The following is a 23361-nucleotide window of genomic DNA, read 5'->3' on the forward strand; positions in this document are numbered from 1 at the left end:
ATTGGGAGGGAGAGGTGTACAATAATTGATTGATTGCACAATTAAAATCAATAACAAAATAATTAATCAATTGGCTAATATCATACTTAAACTACCAGTGCTTCATCCGAAGCTGTAACTTTTAGGAAATTAATTAAATAAGTCATTAATCCCCCCACCTAAAAAAATTGATTTATGAATCAATAAATAATTAATCGATTACTGATCCTTCAAAAAATTCCTGGATCGGGAATAATATCCTGAGCTTCACCAAAACGAATCAATTCTTCCTTATCCCAAGGGCAATCATCCCACCAACTTTCATCCAAATTCGTTCAGAACTTTTCCAGATATCTTGTTCATGAACACACACACACACACACACACACACACACACACACACACACACACACACACACACACACACACACACACACACACACACACACACACACACACACACACACACACAAGTGAATGCATTACTCCCTGGCGGGAGTAACTAAGGATAATGAGAGGAAGTGCAACTTCATTGCAATAATATGCATCTCAAGTTAAATTTTACAATAATACAACAAGAAAGAGCAATCAGAGATTGCAGACCTTTGCCAGGATGTGTATGGTTTTGTCTTTTTAGTCATCGGGGGTTTTTTCTGTCTTTTTGGTCCACTGGGTCTTTTGAGTCCTTGGCGTGTTATGGGTCTTTTGGGTCCTCTGGGTATAAAACCTATACCATACTCTCTTTACAGAGCATTGGTGCTGCTGCCAAGAGTCATACTGGGTGGTTTGCCAATGCCTTCCCAGCACGGCTAGTCGTACATCAAACTAAGCAAGGCAGTCACACGTGAGATGCTCTCCACTCGTTGAGCTGAGATGAGTTGGTTTCTCAGTCCATTGAAAGTGCCGTGAGTACTTATAATAACGAGAAAGTCGACGGAAGGTGCAGTGACTGATAAGCCAATAGATGATCGCGATGACTCCATTGGGTTCATACAATGTGGATGAATAAGTATGTGAATTTTGAATTGAATCTTGAACACTTGAACAAGTATGTGAATTCTTACGGACTTCTTCTCTGGTCATAGTCAACGTGTGGCCCGGAATGGATTTCTCTCATCTCCCCTTCCTGTTCAGGCTGGAGTTCCCCAATGCAGTGTTCTGTGCCCTGTGCTTTTTTCTGGTCTTCATCAATGATCTCTCCGACTCTCTGGAAAATCCTCTCTATATCTTTGCTGATGACTCCACTCTCTGCCGCTCCATTCCTCATCCCTCAGATGGGCAGTCTGCAGCCTCCTCACTCTCTGCAGACCTGGACAAAATCACAGACTGGTCAAACAAGTGGAACACGTCTTTCAATCCTGACAAATCTCACACTCTTACTATGTCTCTCCGAAAAGACCGACTGGACAACTGTTACGGATTCGGCCCTAATTATGGTTGTTATTGTTATCATTGTTGGTTCTAGATATTATGCTTATTGTGGCTTAACAGAAAGGGTTATTGTGGTTAAAAGGTTTAAAAGCGCTCCTGGTAAAATGTGGCCGGAAATCGGATCGTGACCCGGAAGACAAAGGGAGCAAAGAGGAAGAGCGCGTGAGGCGGAGGTGAAACGAGGCGTTTGGTAACGGCTCTGCACCCAGCGTGGTCGAGCATCCATGGAGAGGGAACTTTGAGTCTTGGAAAGGAATCTCGTGCGATCGTTGATATCGCGGGTGTCGGGGAAAAGCCTGCGAAGCCAGGTACAGGTGGGAGATTCTGGAGAATCTTCGCCTAGTGGCTGCAGCCCAAGGAAGAACCGACCGCCATTTCGGGGACCTCGCGCGTCGTTCGCGGACCCTTGGTTAGTCGCGTCCGCTGGTCCCGCCCTCCGGTGGTTTGCCGAGGATGTGTGTGCGTGACCGCGGCCTTTGAAGAATACGGTGCGGTTCACAACTGCACGGTGTATGTGCACGTTTGGGATAGCGTCTTTGGGATTCCTCTTTCCACCGCCAATTGGGGTTGGCTGGGACCACGTGACGGTCCCCGCCTTACCTACATCTCCTTACCCGCCTCATCGCCATCGCCTCTTCGCCAGGAGCACCATTGTGTTCCAGAGACATTGAGAAGGGCTCGGTTTAAGTCCCTGGGGTGCCGTGAGTTTGAGCTAGGTTACCATTTTAAGATTTGATTGTAGGGCTGATTGCCCCCATTGTTGTATGGTTCTTTTTATGTGCTGTTAATATAATATTTGTTCATTGCCAACCAAGGGTGTGGTTTCCTTATTGATCTGGATTGTTTCCTTTGGTGGTTTCCTGGATGGTTTCATTAGTGTTTGATTGAATGAATGAATGAATGATCGTTTTAAGGGTGTAGTACTGGTGAAAAATTGAGAAAACTACATCGGTACCTTTGAGAGGCCTTTACACAAAAACAAAGTCAAGTTAATATCTAATTTTCAGTTTTTCTTGAAAGATATAATCTTGGCTTTAACTCAGACCAGTTTCAACGCTTCTTTGTCATATTACATGCATATAATTTGCATAAATTAGACCGTCAATAAAAAACAAGGAAAAACAAAGAACACATTTCTACTTCTATCTTCTATGTCACCTATCATTCTTTTCACACAAAACTTGGTACATGTATTATACATGTGTTACTCTACTACCTGATGAGAGGATTTTGTGAAATTATGTCAAATGTTCACTAATTAGCTAATTATGCCAATTACCAGATAAAACTTGGTTGTCCTTCAATAAATCCACAATAGCTAATCCTATAAACAAAAGCCTTCATCATTTTAAAGGAAGTGATATTCTGAATATCCTGTCCAAATTTCAGCCCAAAGGAATGATGCAAATTAAAGTTATAACAAATTTCATGCATGCAAAATGCAAAATATTATATTGATTGAATTGAAATTTGAATTTTTCAATATTTAGGGGTACTTCTATGACCTCCAATAGCATGATTCTTGTTTATAAGACTATAAGGAAACTGTTCAGCTTAAAAATAAAAATAAAAAAAATCACCTGTTCACCAGTACTACACCCTTAAGGCCATTTTTCCCCACTAGAGTGGGGGTTAGCCTTGCGGGCCCCATGACAATCATGGTTCCCTGTTTGAGGAAATGTTTTTATGGCCGGATGCCCTTCCTGACGCCAACCCTTGGTCGCTTCTTACGATGCGCAGGAATACGGTGTACCTATTCTAAGCCGGGGTACACACAGGGATCATTCATCCCAGCAAGCTGGTACTCAATTTGCCGACCTCGGAAGGATGACAGGCTGAGTCAACCCCCCTAGTGTTAATTCAGCGATCGACCGGGATTCGAACCCAGGATCCTAGGATCCCAAGCCAGCACCTTAACTGCTAAGCCAACACCAGGTGACACGGAATAACATATATATCTTTCTGCCGGGGTTCCTCTCGGGGTTTGGAGGTTACCGAGACCAGGGGATCACAGAGGACCCCGTAACACAACCCTCCCATCTACTTTCTCAACAATCCTCTCCAAGAAGTTCTGTCGCTCAAGCTTTTGGGTCTCACTATCTGCCATGATCTTTCCTGGGAAAACCACATTTCCAAGCTGGCCTCCAAAGCTAGTCGCCGACTGGGCATCCTCCGTCGTGTGAAGTCCTTCCTTGGCACACCTGAGCTCCTCACCACATACAAGGCTTTCATCCGCAGCTCAATGGAATACTGTTCTCCCCTCTGGGCCGGTGCTCCTGCCTCACACCGAGCTCAGCTTCACACTGTTGAAACCAAAGCTTTCAGAATCATTGAAATCTCCCGCGATGAAGCTAACTCCGAGGGCCTCTCACTCACTCACCGCAGGCAGGTTGGTGGTCTTTCTGTCTTCTACTGACTTCTCTCCAGCCTTGCTCCCCCAGCTCTCTCTGTGCTGTCCCCCAAGTATTCCTACAGGTCGCAAAAGATCTGCCAGCAACCCTCTTATGGTTAAACTGCCAAAATCTAGGCTCTCTGCTCACCTTCACGCTTTCATTCCTCTTTTCTCCCACCTCTGGAACAAACTCCCCCACTCCCTTCAATCCCACTTCTCCTTCCAGGTCTTTAAAACAGCTGTTCACCACCATCTCTTATCTTCCCCCATCCAAAACCTTGATCTTTTCTACCCCTGCTAATTCACCCCAGATCCACTTTTTTGAAATACCAACTTCTTTCCTGGAAGTCCTTGCAGTGTCCATATGTTTTATACCTCTCCCACCTCCCCCCAAGCCCTCTCCCTCCCCCAGATCTCTTGATGTCCCTGCTCTCAAATGTTGTGTTTGTCCTTCCCCCTCTCTCCCCATCTTGTCTACCGCTCCCCTTATTATATGTTTTATGTGTCAGTTTGACTTTTTGTGTGATTAATGTTAGCTCTTTCACGAGCCTAGATCTTGTATACCAAAAAAAAAGGGGGAAAAAGTGATACATGACTTATTTGTGTGAATAAAATGGAAGTTCACTAAATACACAAATATTATAAAGCACAACAAATAAAGGATGTTCCCTCCAATAAGCTTCCCCACACTCCCTTACCCCTCACCCCCAAGGAGGGGATTGAAGAAATAAATGCCAAGGGTTTTGAAATATGGTAAGACATCCTTTCTCTTCTGCAAAATGGAGGCTCATGGAAGAGGAAGATGGCAAAGGAGAAAAGGACAACACACCCGACAGTGGGGGAGTGGAGTAACAAGCAGGAATGAATGATCAGCAAAAGAGGAAGTGGAAGAAACAACAGATCAAAACGAGGCCTGCAAGAGCATGAGGCCTGGACAAGCACACACAAACCCAGCACAAAAAAAAGAGGAAAAAAACAGGCTACGGCACACAATGAGATGTACAGATTATATGTCCGGAAGACCAAATTGGTATGACAAATACACCTCACAGTACGCCAACAACGTGTGGAATTTGGTGTTAGGCTGTCAACATCTTATGAACATGTGATGACAACTGTATATCCCTGAAGTGATAATTCCTTCTTACAGTTTGTGCAAGAAAATATCATAAAATCTTAAAGCCAGCAGCACTACAAGTGCCGGTGAACTATGTGGCAATGTGAGCCATTGCAATAGTGCAATTCACAACAGTATGACGTAGGCAATATTATGGGCTTTGGTCATCAGCAATATTTACCAAAAGCATACATGTCTGTTTTTTTGTTGTTTTTTAAGTCAACAAAACTTGCAATGTTTCTTACATAATTGATAACTAGCATTTAATCAAATACAGTATGTTCCAGTGAAAAATAAATAAATAAATAAATATCCATAAAACAAACTGATGGTCAACAAAAACAATTCAACATCGAGACCAACAATATATCATGTGGTAATCCAGGATACTATAAATATCTCGCCCATTTTGTTGAAATATTTATTATTTTCAAAAAGGTGGGACTTGTTTTTTTTTGTACATTCTAGAATGGTTAAAAATACATGATATAGTTGTTATTTTGTTGACAAAACAATGTCATTTCAGTCATGACTATTGGTCTTTTAACATTGTTTTATACGAGACAATAATGAAAGTTTATCTTTTTAATACACAGTACATCAATATGTTGTAGTACCACATAAATGAATTTTTTTTTTTCTTTTTAAAAAAAATACTGTATCGAGGCTCGTGAAAGAGCTGACAACCGCGAGGGAAAGACAGCACAGTGGGACCGCGAGGGAAAGACAGCACAGTGGGACCGCAAGGGAAAGACAGCACAGGGGCACCGCGAGGGAAAGACAGCAAGGGGGGACCGCGAGGGAAAGACAGCACAGGGGGACCGCGAGGGAAAGACAGCAAGGGGGGACCGCGAGGGAAAGACAGCACAGGGGGACCGCAAGGGAAAGACAGCAAGGGGGGACCGCGAGGGAAAGACAGCACAGAGGGACCGCGAGGGAAAGACAGCACAGAGGGACCGCGAGGGAAAGACAGCACAGAGGGACCGCGAGGGAAAGACAGCACAGGGGGACCGCGAGGGAAAGACAGCAAGGGGGGACCGCGAGGGAAAGACAGCACAGAGGGACCGCGAGGGAAAGACAGCACAGAGGGACCGCGAGGGAAAGACAGCACAGAGGGACCCCGCGAGGGAAAGACAGCACAGAGGGACCGCGAGGGAAAGACAGCACAGAGGGACCACGAGGGAAAGACAGCACAGAGGGACCACAATGAATGAATGAATGAATGAATGATCGTTTTAAGGCCATTTTTCCCGCTAGAGCGGGGGTTAGCCTTGCGGGCTCCATGACAATCATGGGTTCCCTGTTTGAGGCAATGTTTTATTTTATGGCCGGATGCCCTTCCTGACGCCAACCCTTGGTCGCCTCTTACGATGCGCAGGGATACGGTGTACCTATTCTAAATCGGGGTACACACCGGGATCATTCATCCCAGCAAGCTGGTACTCAATTTGCCGACCTCGGAAGGATGACAGGCTGAGTCAACCCCCCTGGCGTTAATTCAGCGATCGATCGGGATTCGAACCCAGGATCCTAGGATCCCAAGCCGGCACCCTAACCGCTAAGCCAACACCAGGCTAGGTACCACATAATGCACAAATATAAAAATGCTTGCAAATACCCAAATACCACAGGCAAAAAATTATTGCTTACAAGTTAGAGTTACTTTTATTTTGAAAGATAGACTTTGTGCAATTTATTTACATTTCCTCATAGCACAAAATTGACTATGCGTGACGAAAAGAAATTTTCCATAAATGAGTGAAAAAACAAAAAAGGTCACCTATTTCAATGGATCGACTTATCAGCCATTCATCCTCTTCAAGGAGGAGAAGGAGGGACGGACTATCTGTCCGAGGGAACAGAGGAGAAGGTGGTCGGGGAGGAAAGAGGAACTTTGGGGCCAAGTGGGAAGGAGGGTTAGGGGGGTGGATGAAAGTGGGACCTGTGCAGTGGGATAAAAACAAAAGGATGTTAAAGGAGGGAGAATAATTAATGAACTGCAAAATATGTTAAAGATTACCATGTACAAATGTCATCGTGAAATAACAGGACTCCACCCAAACGCATTAACAAATTCAACATTTCAATTACAACAATTCTTTTCTGCATGTTCATTTCACTCACGTATCTGAGAATCCAAAAACTGACTGTCTGGTAGTTTTCTTTCATTTGTTTCTTCGGTATCTTTGTCTCTGAACAAGCATGCATGCATCAAGAGTTGAATCTCACATCATCAGGTTCAAACATATCATCAGATTCAAACAACAATGAGGTGGCCAGAGCATGGGAGCCTTCAACCTGAATGTGGTCAACCGCTTACCCATTCTCAGGGCGTGGAGGAAATAGACTAGGCGAGACAACAGGAAGTTGCGAATGATCATGTGAGACATTGAGAGATGTTCGAGAGAGTTGCTTGGCAGGAGACAAGGCCATGGCAATGCAATCCCACCAGGAACGGCGCTCCATCACCGTTGGAGTCACAAATTCATACATGAGGGGAGTAGAGCCAGCTGTGCTTAGCAAGAAGAAGGCCTTTTTGTCTAAAAAAAATAAATTAACATAGGTAAAACCTGTAATCTCAATTCAGTCCTTCTATCGAATCAGCCAATAAAGACCCAGCATTTATTTAATACTGCTGTCTCAACTGGGGTATATAGATTAGCGCACATCTGGGAATGAACAATCTACATGAAAGAGGATCTGCATGCAGACTCACTCTCACACACTTACTGAAACAGACTGATTACAATGGACTCTCCTGTCCCTTTGGGAATGGGCGGGGCTAAAACATGCTAGATAATGGAGATAGGAGAATACAAATCAGAACATAAATATGCATGCACACGTCCACAGATGCGCACACACATTTCAAAACACAAAACTATCGCTATGACAAAAAGAAAACTCATGAGTGGTAGAGACAAATAAAGCTTCCATCTGTAATTAATGCCTGTTGAGCAAAAGATAATATCCTCACTTAAGACTCTATTAAAACCAATGTGAAAAGCAGCACAAATATTTTTTGAGGTTTAAGCCAAAAATTCCACAAATGCCTGTGCATTCCACAAATGCCTGTGCATTCCACAAATGCCTGTGCATTCCACAAAACTCCACAAACACTATGCTCTGGAGTGCATTGCAGAAAAATTCAGTAATTGATTCCATACAATTGACTTCATATGGAGTGACTGCATTTAATGATTCATACAAAAGTAAATAACGGTGCAACTTCTCTCCAAAATCCTTGAAATGATCAGAGCTGGCATTGCTTGCTCATTATTGAATAAGACTAAATTTCACATTATGATCTATATATAATGGAACAAGTGTTTGTATGTGTATGTTTGTATGCCCACTCTATGCCCATTGGTTGGACAGCTGGCCTGACACCAGCCACAATTGTACCTGAAAAAATAAATCATACGTCCACCATTTTGGTAAGCCTAAGACATGTTTGGAAGTGTCATTCACAATCGCCATGCCCAACCTACAAGTTTTCTGTTCTGTGTAAAACAACCAAAGCGACTGTTAAAAGGATCCTCAAATATCGAAAGCTCGGGGCCAATTGGCATCATGAGCCGAGTGAAGGTGACAGTACATACATGCCTCAGGCTTCAGGCCTTGAACTTCAAGCCTTGGACTTTAGGCCTCTGTTGTCAGCCTATGGCCCAGCGCAGTTGGAATTACTATCCGAGCTATACATATAACCACAAAGTATTACATATGCACACAAGCGGTACACATGTTTTTGCTTCATTTAAGTAATGCAGGTTATTTTTATTTTTGGGAGCGATCGAGACAGTGGTATTTTGCCTATACACTGCCCAAATAAAGGGATGTGCCAGAAGAATGCATTGCACGCTTGAAAGAAGAACGCCTGAAAGGTGGGTTACTCTGCTAGTATTAATAACGTATCAAATACTAAGTAAAAGTGACAGATTTATATTCACCTTCTGGATAAAAAAGCCGGTAATTAATGTGACATTAACACACGCGTGCGCGCGCACGCACGCACGCACGCACACACACACCTCCCAATTATTATTTTACATTTTTCTTTCAACTTGATCTCAGACCAAGAAATATACCTTTATATATATACATATATATATATATATATATATATATATATATATATATATATATATATGTTAACTAGCACAATGATGACATGCTGAGACTACAACTACTAACAAGAAAGAGCAATCAGAGATTGCAGACCCTCGCCAGGACGTGTTTTCAGTGTTTTTTTTTAAGGCTGTTGTGTTAAAACAAATATGGCGGCCGAACCACGTGACCGATAACGTCGTCGTTTTTTTTTTCCTCCACCAATTTATCCCTAGATGATGCTCAAGAAATTTCATCTTAATCAGATGAAGTTTTGTACTTGTCGAATTGTGACGCCATAATGGAGGCACGTATGACATCATCATTAACATATGTTATGCCACATGGAGAGCTCTTTACAATGAGCCATGTCTCAATGTTTTTATATGCAGCGCTTTTGGAGATATAGAGATGCAAAGTTGTTCAGGTTTTCCAAGATGGCGGCCATACCACGTGACGTATGACGTCATAATTATGATTTAAAAATTATACAGGTGGAGTTGCCACTGTGGTGAAAATTTCCTGTGAATCGGACCAACGGTTGCAGAGAAAATCATATTTATTCTGTACAGACAAACAAACAGACAAACAGACAGACAGACAAACAAACAAACAAACGGACTCAAATGCAATACCCTATTCTCAGGCGAGGGTAACAATGGCTGGGTTCCAGTTGTATCTTAATTCTACCATAAAAGCTAATGAAACACTATAAATTTGGGACAAGAATCTTTCAAATTTCCATGATAGTTGCTCATGGTTTGAAACACTGCACAATTCACCATATTCATTGTTTCTAAACAAGAGTGAGCAATTTCTGTTTAAAACATCAGTGCATCAGTGTAGATAACCCACACAGTACAAGTGGTATCGTAACATCTTGTTGTAACATCACTCTCTGTGAGTGAATGGATACATAAATAACTTATTCATCCTCTTTTGTCAATTTGATGAATGCACTTTGCTCTGACGAAAGGCTAACGTTAGAAATGTAAGCTGCATCGCATTCCCCACAGTGGTAAACAGTCTTATTCAGTTTTATTTGATAAAATCATGCTTTGAATAGCACCGTGGCTAAATAATTATTTGACAAACAATCCATAACAAACAAATGCAAGCATGCGCAATCGCCATTACCCGTTGCAACATCCCGAAGTAAGGCTTTCTGCAGAGGAATTAACGGGTGGTATTGTGCTGGGGGGTCAGTTGGCCTTGAAGGTGGACGGGTGTACGTTCTCAACACCAACCGCTCATTGTCCTGCTTTGTTAAGAGTAGCAAGCACCACTCAAGCAGTACTCCGCACACATCTGCGGAAGGGGAGCGGGTGGTGATGGTGGTGGTGATGGTTATCAGGTTGAGGGAACATTTGTGGTTTGCTCTTGTGATGTACTCTAGTTCATCATTTGCAAAACGTTTTGTTATCCAGTAAAATGTAAGCAGTTACAGTAAGATACAAAAGTACAAGTCCATTAAATCAATGACACAAGCTTTCTCAAATCATGATTTCAAACATGCATTTGTCATAATATTGAAGATATGTATCCATATTCTTTAATTTACAACAATATGTAACTAAAATAACCAATTTGATTACAAAAATAAGTGCTATCTTAAAATTAGGCGGCTACCCTAAAATTACATCCACAGAAATGGCAGAATGCTTCCCCTTCCCCAATAGCTTAGTCTTCCAAACCCCACCATCATATGCCGCACACATCTCTATTCCATCCACTCTTTTACTCTATTTTATTCCAAATGAACCTTCTTTTCCACTTTCCTTTCTCAAATATAGCCCCTTCATTTAAATAATATATATCCTCTTCAATTTTCCACTTTCCTAAATATACCCCCCCCCCCCCCACACTCAACGCCACCCCGCCCCCCATCAGCCCCCCCCCCACCCACTTTTGTTTTATGTAGATGGTCCATAATGATAACTACAATAAACTAAGTAATTATAACAATAATAACGGCAGCAAAAGTAACAATTAAAGATGCTGTAGTACCTATGGGCTTTTCACGGCCGAACCTCCAACAAAGTGAGCCCTCGTGCAACATGCGTTCGGAGGAGCTTGAGTGCAGCTTCTGCATCAATCATCAGGTCAGGAATGGAAAATGGAGTAGGGTCAAAGTGGGGGAAACATGATGAAAAAAAAAGAAATCAAACATTGTATGAAGGTCGCATTGCATGCGTAATGGGCCGATAATTGATTATGGGTTTGACCTGTAGGTCACATCATTTGGGGGTGGTGGGAGGGGTGCGGCTATGCAACCAACAAAGTGAGAATCAAGTACAATGAGGTGGGGGGCAGGGGATGGAGGAAAAATCGAGGTGATAAAGAAAGACAAAATACAAAATACAGTACCACAAGAATTGAAAAGAAAAAGCAAGTGGGAAGATGCATTTCCTCCCCTATTTCCTCAATGCATATGGAGAGTTGTGCCTATTCTCTGGTGGTAGCTCGTATGCAGCCTGTGGCTGCTAGGCTGCATATTTTCTGGAAGCATGGCTGTGCCGCTGATGCAACACCCGTTATATATTTTGTACCAGTAAGCTGGCACTCATTTTTCCAACCATGGAAGGATGACAGGTTGAGTCAACCCACTTGGTGTTAATTCAACGGCAGGACAGGGGCTCGAGCTCAGGACCGTAAGACCTCAAGCCAGCCACCTTATCTGTTAAGCAAACACCAGCCTTGCCTATTCTCTGAAAGCATGCTAATGTTCTGCCCCAACATGCCGAGAGACGCCACCTTTACCGGCATGTGGCCATGATGTTTGGGCTGAGCAGTGAATTTTTTATATTTTATTAACCCAACAGCCCCTGTCAGTCAGCCTTGCTCTTGCATTTGCTCATGCTTGAATGACAAACACTGAATGGCCATTGTGTTTATATTCTTAAATATCAACAACAGGAAATTGCTCAATGGGGTGTTTAACAATTTTGGCCATGCTGTATAAAACAACACCGAAAGTCAAACAACAGTGTAGCTGAACTTGTTTGATATTTTAGTTGAAGAGGATAGTATGACCTGGGTGGAGATACCAGTTAGCAGTTAGAAAAGAATGTATCAATTTTTTTGACTTTAGACGTGGACAGCCGGTTCTTGAATTACTTGGGTAAAAATATGGCGAATGTCAAACGATGAACCAACAAGCGTTACGCCTAGGTCCCCCGTCGGTGAAGTGATGCGAGTTGACAAAGTGGAAAACGCAAGGTGGCCATCTTGGATTTTGATGTGGCGACCCAATTTTCAATAGCGTTCTTCCTTGTGCCTAGATACACCCAGACACCAGATTAGACGTTAGTACTTCGCTTATTTTTCAAGATATTCGGCTCACAAGGTTCAGACATACATGGCGGTGGCCATCTTGGATTTTGACGTGGCAACCCAATTTTCAATAGCGTTCTTCCGTATGCGTAGGTACACCCACACACCAGATTAGAAGTTAGTAGTTCGTTTATTTTTCAAGATATTTCGCTCACAAGGTTCAGACATACATGGTGGTGGCCATCTTGGATTTTGACGTGGCGACCCAATTTGCAATAGCGTTCTTCCTTGTGCCTAGATACACCCACACACCAGATTAGAAGTTGGTGCTTCGCTTATTTTTCAAGATATTCGGCTCACAAGGTTCAGACATACATGGCGGTGGCCATCTTGGATTTTGACGTGGCAACCCAATTTTCAATAGCGTTCTTCCTTATGCGTAGGTACACCCACACACCAGATTAGAAGTTAGTAGTTCGTTTATTTTTCAAGATATTTCGCTCACAAGGTTCAGACATACATGGCGGCGGCCATCTTGGATTTTGACGTGGGTTGCACACACACACCAAATTAGAATTCGGTCCTTCGCTTACGCACGCACGCACGCACAGACGAACGGACGCACGCACGCATGGACGGACGCACACACGGACGGAGGGGAAAACCATAGTCCCCTTTTCGCTCCGCGGTGCGACGGGGGACAATAAATTCCACATTCCTGTGCCACCTTCAGTCCAATTTCAGGCATTGACAGCACGTTCTCTATATTTTCATTCCAAACAGCATCATTCATCATTCCAATCACAAATTAATACCATGTTATTAATATATCAAACTATAATTGTATCGAGATATAAAACCAGCGAACTGTTGTCATCTGTTCACTTCTGCATTCAAGTGCAAAGTCCATTTTAAAATCATAATTGTATGGAGGTATTTCTGAAACCCCCTACCGAGCTTTCGACACCTGCTGGGACCCCAAACATTCCACAGAAGGTTATTATACTTCCATTTAGTAAAACATGCAACTGTAGTGATTACTAAATGCTGTTCCCCTGTCATGTGACCAGATCCTCAGCTCTGATTCGTGTACGTTTGTGAGGACATATGGACAGACAAACACTGTTGTAGACGGCATTGTCCTATGGGCTACGTCGTAAAATTAAATGCACGTTGGCACTTCCGGCACCACAGCACACTACACCACCATGGTTGACACACACTGGCTAGACAGATCGTGATGGATTTTCGCACAAGTGACGTGTGCCTCTAATGGAAAATCTTCACATAGCCCCGCCTACATACATACATGAGGTGTTTACGCCCACAAAATTAATGTCTAAGCTGGCGATAAATTATACGCTACACATACGCTACCTCAGCCCTGGTGATCCCTGGTGTTGGGCTAGCGGCTAGGGTGCCGGCTTAGGATCCTAGGATCCTGGGTTCGAATCCCGGTCAATCGCTGAATTAACGCCAGGGGGGTTGACTCAGCCTGTCATCCTTCCGAGGTCGGCAAATTGAGTACCAGTTCACTGGTAATTCCCTGCTTGTCGTTAAAGGCGGCAAAAAGGGTTGGCGTCAGGAAGGGCATCCGGCCGTAAAACATTGCTTCAAAAAGGGGACCGAAAAACAACAACAACCACAGTTCCCGAAAAAGGCCAACCCCCGCTTGCGGGGAAAAATGGCCTCTTAAGGTGGTTTTTATACGCTACCTCAGCACCACGTATAACAAACAACTTACTCTGACAGGTCCCTGTTACATGGAAATCTACCATACACGACACACGGACCATACTACACTTACTACAGTCTAGCTATAGATCTCCTCCCTCCTCCCTCCTCCCTCACCCCCAACCCCTCCTTTACATGAAACAATATGTTGTATACTCATTGTATAGTTGGGTTAATGCTGCCAGATATTTGCGATGGTACTTTCTTCCTTCAACGACGAGGCGGAGGTCGTTACGCTTCTTGAAGTGGTCCAGCCATCCAATACTTGCCATAAATAGTTCAGTGTCATCTGTAGTGGCAGTCACAGCAATCTTCTGGGAAAGCTCCCAGGGCATTCAAGCTAGAAAAGTATCCCCCTCTACCTTCTCTCCTCCCTCCTCCACTCCCCTGTCTCTCCCATCTCTCCCCCACTCCTCCCTCTCCCCACTCACTCCCCTGTCCCTTCCCCACTCCCCTCTTTCCACCACTCCTCTCTCCAACACTCCCGCTCCCTCCTCTGTCTCTGCCACTCCCCTGTCTCACTCACTCCCACACTTTTTAAACGGCTTTCATTTCCTTTTCAGTTTTTTTTTTTTTGCTTTTGCTATTCAGTTGTTACCTTATTTGACATCTAATGTACCATACGCGTTACAGAGCGGCTGTGCTGCCACGGCAGCTTATTGAGCAATGGTTATACTGGGTGGTTTGCCATTGCCTTCCCAGCAGTAGTTTGGGTAGGAATTTGTAATTTGTTCAGTGTGCCGGCGATAGCTCGCCTACTCTTCGTGAAGGACACCATGGGATCTTTTAACGTCCACCAACTAATGAAAGCAGATGGGATGCCCAGTTCAACCTCATCCGAGAGATGGCACGCACACTTATGAATCACCCTGTCTGTGAAACACCAGGATGATAGTTCATAGCTGGGTCGGGATTCAAACCCAGGCTAGACAGCTTAGAGGTGAGTGAGGGTACCTTGGAGGTCATCCTGTCTGTCAGCTGAGGATGTACCTTAACAAACTGTTAATAAACAAACTATGGATTCCATGTTGTACCGGTATTTATTACTATACGTTAAAAATGTATAATAAAAGTAGAATCCGAATCCAAACAGATCGTGACCGATGTAAAATAAAATTAGACATACAATAATTACCTTAAAAAGAGTGAAAAAATGAATGTTGGAGCCATTTTGCCTCACGTCTCGTGAAGCCTATTATTTAATTTTAAAACTAAAAAATATCGCTTTTTCCTTTAAAAAATCACTGATCCTAATTTTGTTTCGACTTAACTCTACATTTTGACATTATTATTTAGGCCATGAGTTCCGATCGTGAAATATGGAATCAGATTTTGAATATCAGCTTTTAATAAGCCTATACAATACATTATTCAATCTTGCCAGGAGCCAATCACATTGCACCTAGTCTCACAACAACCAATCAGCGTAACCACGAAATGGACGAACGGACAGCCATTTCTATCTTATATAATATAATATACTCTGCTGTATTATCTACCATTAAAACTCCACTGTATTACCTACCACAGGTGATTTGTTGAAACAAAAACGATGAAAATAATTAGCATGCAAAATGAATAATTAAATGAATGAAAGTAAAGAATCATAAATGAGTTCTGGAAAAATTAAGATTATTTCTCAACACTGTGATTAAGGTATTAAAAGATGGCAAGAGACAACGACAGAGGAGTGCTTACCTTGAGACGTGAAAGGGAGTTTTCGTCCAATCCCATTGTATCTTTTTCTAAGCTCGAGAGATCCAGGTGTGAGAGGAGTTCATTAAGCCGCTGAGGAACATACACAATACAATGTAAAGGAAAAACCTTTCCAATAAGACCTTACAGGTGTGAACCGAATACTAATCCATGCCGTTGTTTCTGTGGCACATTTTGTATGTGGATCACTGGTGACCTCTACAAAATGAGTTTAGCTGCAATCCCTCACCGTTTCATTCTGCACTTCTTTCACTGTACCATTGACCCTGACTAGAAGGTCACGGCAGGATGACGTAGCACTACGAAGCGCTTCACAACCTGCATCACCTTCTGTAAGATATAAATGTATCAATGCAAATTTTAAAATGATGCATTATACGTAATTACAAATTAAAAAATAAGTAATCAAATGCATTCATCAAAGGAAGTGATATATATTGTTACATTTGTGGGGGTAGGGGTACTTTAGTCCAGGTAGATTCGTATAGATTAGCATGCTCCGATTGTCGTGAAGAAGAAGAAGAGCCACCTCGATGTACTATAAGTAGGGATCCGGTAGACCGTGTGTTCGGATTAAGTGCATCTTCGTCCCCATTACGAGGAGTGGGGGTATGTTAATTAGCTCAGGGATTATGGGTAATTTATCCCTTGTATGTCGTTACCTCTGTAATTTATTTCCTATGTCCTTTTTGGCACCACACAATAGACACCAGCAGAAATCGCCCATTAAACACCTCACTGTTAATAAAAACCTACTGGAAGTCAAGCATCGAGCCCTACCGCTGACAACCCGACTTGGGAGACGCACAAAGCAGGCAGGTCCGTAGGGTCATGGCCCCAAGAGCAGTGTTTGGTTAGAGGGAGTGCGAGGTGCTCGGGGATTGGTGGAAGGATGATGTCAGCGAGAACGTTCTGGAGCGGGCGAGTTGGCACGGACTGGTTGGAGGAGGATGAGGATGACGTCAGAGCCTGGGTGATAAAGGGGCGCCTTGCTGGCGGACATTTTGCGCTTCTTCTTCGCTCTTCTCTTCTCTTCATTCTTCGTGCTTCCTCTTCACTCTTCTTCTTGGCTTGACGCGCTAGCGGGCATTCTCTGTTCTCTTCTCCTTGGCTCCTCGCTCTGACCGATTCCCTCTTGTGCCTGCTCGTTTTGAACTTTGTTGGTGAACGGTCGCATTTTTATCTCTCTCCGCATCAACGCCCTTCTGGCCTTTCTCTGATTTTGGATTTCATCGTGGACGGCCGTGTGCCGACATCTTGCTGTTGACCGTAAGGAGGAAGAGCCACGGACTGGGAACCACAGGTCTCCAAGCAGGAACGGCGAGTGGACAGGCGCGGCCCGTTTGATTCGCGCGCAAGGCCCAAAATGAGCGCGACACACAGCAAGGTCTGGTTTTTGCTGCCCAAGCGCTGTGCGGAAGAGCGAGCGTGTTTTACCACGAAGGCCCGAGACGACTGACAATTCCTGGCGAGACACACCGATCGAGTTGAGCTAAGTGCAATAAAATTACACCTTTTATTTTTACAATCATTATATTTCCCTTTGTCCGTGTTTTGGTCTGGTGTGGAGGGTCCCTCAAGTTAGGAATTTAGTTTACCGTGCATTTTCTTTGTACTGGCATTTTATTTAATAAACCTGTTATTTTTGTACATTTTAATTCCGGGTTTGGAGACTGCCGGTGGGACCGTGAAGGTAAGCGCTCCGGTTTCTCCCCCTCCCTCTTGTTTCCCCACACGTATTCTCCGCCATTTGATGAACGCCTCGGAGGAACAGCTTATTTGGTCATCTGTGCTACCCGAAGGTGTTCACCACACAAGGTAGTCACGCGACAATATATATTGTTACAGACGCGGATTAAAGATGTTATTTTACCGAGCGGTTGGTATTACCGCGTCCGAACAGTTACTCCCCGATTAGAACCCGATCCCGCCCAAACGTTGGCCGGATCGCACCGCAGCTGCTCAATGAGGGAAAAGACTAAAACGACGCAATGCAAAGAGGAAAAGGAATAAAACGAGAAGACGTACAGACGAGTAATGGGATTTATTATTTACACAAGCAAAAAGGAGCAATCAAGGTTTATTTACAACACATAAGACGCAGGTGACACAGTGCAAATACTAGCTTATAGTTATACAGACTTAACTTATTCCCAGGACAGAACAAACAAAGACACTGACTCACGCGGGGAATTGCAGAGTGGATTGCTGGAAGGAGGTGTGTGGCTGGAGGGGGGGGGGGGGGGGGGGGACGGCACGGAGCTGGCTGGAGCTTGATCCCGCACGGGACGTCGGGCTGGACCTCGACGGCCACTGATGCCACCGGGCCTGTCGTGTGCGCGGGAGCACGGGTCGGAGCTGCTTGGTGGAGCCGATGCGCTGGTGGGGGGGGGGGGGGTCTGGCGTGACGGGTTCTCTCCTCCTTACGCGCTCTTGCTCTGATGACCCAGCTCTTTTTCGTCCCTCCTTGTCTCAACTCAAAGTGCATCTCCCCTGGGAACACCCCCGCCGTGGGTTATATAGGCCACGCCCCTCAACCTTTGCGAACCTCCCCCAAACGTTCTCTCCCCGCCCTCTCAAGCCAAACCCCTTGTTCATGGTTGGTCGAGTGGGGCTGGCTCACTCCTCCCCTCTCTGACGAGGTGGGGACCCGCCTTTCTTCCCCAACCTGCCTCGTGGTCAATGGCGGATGAAGGGAAAACCGCCCAACATGCAGTTGGCAATGCGAATTGCAATTGATGAAAAGGGGGGAATGGAAGTGTTGGGAGTGGGAATGAAGGGAATCTATCTCTTTCACTGGTGCAATGGAGTATTTCAATTAATGGGAGACACAGCCTTACTCTAAAAAACACATAAGAGATAACTATCAAACAGAGGTATTCTATTATTTGGCTGATGTGTATGCTTGTGGACTAATTTATGGGATGCCCTTTCACCTTTACACAGCTCCGGAGGTAGGGGGGCGCAGAATAAACAATAATAATAATAGTACAGCACACAATCAAAAAAAATACAGTCCTCATCTCCGCAACAATATACATACATACATACATACATACATACATACATACATACATATATATATATATATATATATATATATATATATATATATATATATATATATATATATATATATATATATATATATATATATATATGCTTGGTGTGTTCTGTTAGCATGCAGCTTGCTTGGTGTGTTCTGTTAGCAATCAGCTTGCTTGATGTGTTATGTTAGCATGCAGCGTGCTTGGTGTGTTCTGTTAGCAATCAGCGTGCTTGGTGTGTTCTGTTAGCAATCAGCTTGCTTGATGTGTTATGTTAGCAATCAGCGTGCTTGGTGTGTTCTGTTAGCAATCAGCTTGCTTGATGTGTTATGTTAGCATGCAGCTTGCTTGGTGTGTTCTGTTAGCAATCAGCGTGCTTGGTGTGTTCTGTTAGCAATCAGCTTGGTTGGTGTGTTCTGTTAGCAATCAGCGTGCTTGGTGTGTTCTGTTAGCAATCAGCTTGCTTGTTGTGTTCCGTTGGCATGCAACTTGCTATCGCTTGCCAAGCCAGATGCTCTGTATCAACCGCTTTGCAAACTGCTCGTCCAGTCGCTCGGCAAACGGATCAAAGTGATTTCTTCCAGGCAAAATGAGGTTTCTCTTTAAACAAATAGCAACAGAATTATGAAATAAAGAGTACGGACACACGTAACGCTATGTTTATTCAGTTTGTTCCGATGTAGATTGTTATTGTTGTGTGTGTGTGTGTAGGTGTGTGTGTGTGTAGGTGTGTGTGTGTGTGTGTGTGTGTGTGTGTGTGTGTGTGTGTGTGTGTGTGTGTGTGTGTGTGTGTGTGTGTGTGTGTGTGTAAACTGTGGAAAACCAATACAGTAACTTCCTTTTTCAAGCCAGAATTTGCACATCTTTGTCTACAAATGTTCTTGCATTGCATATTGAAGAACACGGATTTCTATCAATCTCTGCCCTCTTTGCGAAAATATACTTTCCTCACAAAGTTACCAATAAAATAGCTATCATTAAATCATGCCAATGGAGGTGAAAACAGATCCATATTTAATGGTGGCAAGAAAGGCAATATGGCGTAATTTATGCAATGCATTTATACTAGTGCATATAAATCATCAACTGGTGCATAAACGATAAACAATGCACAGCTTGGTTAGCCACAGCATGATGAGGTATTGCAGGAATAATAAGACAAAGAATTGAACAATGTGGAGCCTTACCAGGGTGTAGAGATTACAGTAGATCTGAGTCTGAAAAACCTATATAATCCCCCATCCATACACTTGATCTCATTCACTCCAAATGACCCCAATCCGAAGCACTCCCTTTTTCCAGGGTATTGTGGGTTTTTCCCCTCTCTCCCTCACCTCTTATTTGTTAGTTGTCGGTTGTTTTGTTCCTTTTCTGTTTAATCCCCGCTTTCCCCTTTCTCTTCTTGCTGTGTTTCAGCTTGTTCACCCCATGTCCTTCTCCCTCCCCTTGATCTCACTCTCACGAGTACTCTGATGTTGGTGTTTCCTCTTTTCCATTTCATTCTACTCTCGGTCTTCCATGAGCATTGATCATGCATACCCAAAAGAGGTATATACGTGTATGGTCTCATGGTTATTTTCATAAATCTGTTTCTCACAATAATTATAATTGCTTATTTAATAGTAACGGCTAGGCCTAAAGCATTACATTCATATTTAAAGGATGCTATAAATCAACTCTAACTTTACAAAACTATGTACTCAACTTTATTTTATAGTAATTGAAAACCTCAAAATAGTTGCATGCCTAAAGTCAGAACTACAGTAACATGTAAACCATTGACCGATTTTCCACTTTCCTGGATCATCAATGAGGCTCCGTTCTTCAGTGCAAGGCTGAGGTCTTCTTGCACAATTTATCTCATGAAAGAAACCATTAGACAATTTAAGAAGACTTGCATTAGTTATCCCATTTCACAACATATTACGAATTTTGAAATCTTATAACCACATCCTCGTCATCGTATTTTATAAGCTTCCACATACAGTACATGTATGCTAGTACATTAAATTTGTACGCAAAGGTACTAATGTGTTAAAATGCATCCACAGCATATACAGTTACAAAATGTTCATTTTAAATGACACAAATGATACAAAAATGTCCTCGTTACCTTCACCACCAAAGATGGACTGAGGTTATATTTCCTCCCCTGTTTGTCTGTGAGCAGGATATCTTAAAAAGTTATGGATGGATGCAGACAACACTTGGTGGACAGGATGGGTGTGTGCCAAGGACATTTTGATGCGATTTTAGTGAAGACCCGGATCTGGATCCGGATACTATAATGTCGCGTCCCCAGGGTTAACATCCCAAGAGGACAAATGACCAGAACGAGCTTTAACTCCGAGGTGTATTTCAAACTTGGCGGGTTTATCTTTTCGCGCGCGCGGGAAGGTTCAAAGTCTTTCCTGATCGGACGGCCGACACTGGGTTCCATCCGAATCCACAAACAAAAAAACAAAACAAGACAATAAATTGAAAATCAACAACTAATGATTTCATGAAAATATGCAAGCACAAGAAAAATGTTGAGGTAAAAACTAATAGTAATAGGCTAAGGTGAGGGACCCTCCACACAGACTCAATTACAGGCACAGGGAGAAATAAAAGAAAATAAAATGATTTGGTAATCGGCCGGCACTCAGCTTTGCAGTTCAACCGAGGGCTTGCAGAAGTTCGTCGCCTCCAAACCACCTCACGGGAAGCGCACAAATTGCCGCGGAGTCGCGCTCCTCGATGTCCCAACGTGAGGTAATTCTCACGATGCCGACTGCCCTGGACCTCTCTTGTTCAGTCTCTTTCCACAAGCGCACACAAGCCAAAGATGTGCCACCGCCCGCAACCAAGCCAGAACAAAGAGAAAATGTAACCTCCTCCAACAACCGCCAGCACAAAGAGAAGAGCCAAAGAGGGCGAGACGGCGTCTTTTTTCCTTCAGCTCTCAAATGTTCCAACGCTGATGTCACACTCTGTCCAATCACCAAGTGCTACTCAATCATCACTCCATGACTTCTTAACAAGTCACGAAGACCAGGGCGTGGCCTCCCCGTTACGAGTCATCGGGGGGGGGGGGGGAGGGGGCAGAGTCTAATCTCTGTTTGGGAATGTTTGGATGACGTCGTTCCTTGCCGATCGGCAAATGCTGTTTCTATCGGCCCTGGCGGCGTTGAGAGCGCATGAGTCCCATTACAGCTCTATCGTTGTTTTACAGAGCCCTCAATTTCCTGGCTGGTCGAATGTAATAAAACCAAAGGAAAGACCACAGAAGGCAAATTACACACTGGGGAATTAATCTTTAAGCCCTATAATTAATTAGCACAAAGCCACGCACGCCCGTTATGTCGACATGCAAACGCTCTTACCCGGACAGACGGCCTACTTACGTACATTGAGATGGCTTCTTCGTGGCATACGGAGCATTGTAAACCCACACTATTCTAACTTTCCTAAGGTATGCCATGCCTACCCCCACAAACGCAAGAATAATTTAAAGTGATTCTTCACCATTGAGAGATTGGGCTAAAACGATATGTAACACGATGTCTCAAAAAGTTATGGACGGATATAGACGAAAGTTGGTGAATGAGTTGGTTACATGACAAGAACAAGCCGTTTAGATTTTGGTTCAGGTCCGAATCCAGATCCAGACTTTCAGTTGGAAAAAAAACAAAAAACAAACCTTTAGAGGCCATTTTTCCCCGCAAAGCAGGGGTTGGCCTTTTTGGGGCACCGTGGTTGTTGTTGTTGTTGTTGGTCCCCTTTTTGAAGCAATGTTTTACGGCCGGATGCCCTTCCTGCTGCCAACCCTGTTTGTCGCCTTTTACGACAAACAGTTGGATACAAAATGTAAAATGTGCAGCCTGGTGGAGCTATGCGCTCTACCAAGTGCTGTTCTATTTAATGTTGACTTGGGCATCATGATTTGAATAATGGTCGTCATAAACTTATGTGCCTTACGATTTTAATGTTTTTATCTCATGTTAGATCTCATCTCATGTCAGGCTAACCCCTGCTCTTGCAGGGAAAATGGCCTTAAAATGCATGTTGTTGTTGTGTTGTTGTATCTCATGTTAGAAAGTGAAAAGAGGAAGTAACGTGAGTGATGTAACATCGGTGAAAAACCTCACTCAAAATTATATGCCTCTCCTCTCCTGCGTAAAATATATGAAGATTTTAATAAAAAAAGGTTTTTGATGTTTTGCTATGACTCGTATGCCAACAAGAGGAATGGTACTTCTGTGGTAAGGACTACAGTTTGAGGAGACTTCTGCAGGAAAATTGCGCAAAAAATTTCCATGTTTCTTTTTTTTTGTAACATGAGCGCCAACTGATGGCATGCACGTTTCAAAAATGTGAATGAACAAGTAGAATTTTTCTTCACCCTATTGAGAATGGTAGACTCTAGTCCTAAGTTTTTGTGTGATGGTTTTGATTCCGATTGATCGATTAAACCTAAGTTGTGAGAGGCTAAAGTAGCCTCACGGCCCATAAACGTAACGGTGAGTGATGGTGGAATTACCCTTCATCAATAATCGTTTACTGTTAATGTATTTATTAAATTC

The 23361-nt window shown here is 43.5% G+C and overlaps 1 protein-coding gene across 1 annotated transcript in view; it reads right to left on the minus strand.

The window, feature by feature from the left end:
- LOC137431618 (uncharacterized) overlaps positions 1-23361 on the minus strand; it is a 96199-nt gene that overhangs the window by 13773 nt on the left and 59065 nt on the right. Inside the window, exons 26-32 of the mRNA XM_068123141.2 lie at positions 15979-16079; positions 15732-15821; positions 11034-11112; positions 10164-10334; positions 7240-7459; positions 7044-7111; positions 6700-6861 (exon numbers count right to left, since the gene is read on the minus strand). Coding sequence (XP_067979242.2) covers positions 6700-6861; positions 7044-7111; positions 7240-7459; positions 10164-10334; positions 11034-11112; positions 15732-15821; positions 15979-16079 — 891 coding nt within the window. The remainder of the gene's footprint in view (positions 1-6699; positions 6862-7043; positions 7112-7239; positions 7460-10163; positions 10335-11033; positions 11113-15731; positions 15822-15978; positions 16080-23361) is intronic.

The sequence above is a fragment of the Myxine glutinosa genome, chromosome 7 (assembly GCF_964187855.1).
Source record: "Myxine glutinosa chromosome 7, kmMyxGlut1.1, whole genome shotgun sequence".
NCBI classification, from domain to species: Eukaryota; Metazoa; Chordata; class Myxini; order Myxiniformes; family Myxinidae; genus Myxine; species Myxine glutinosa.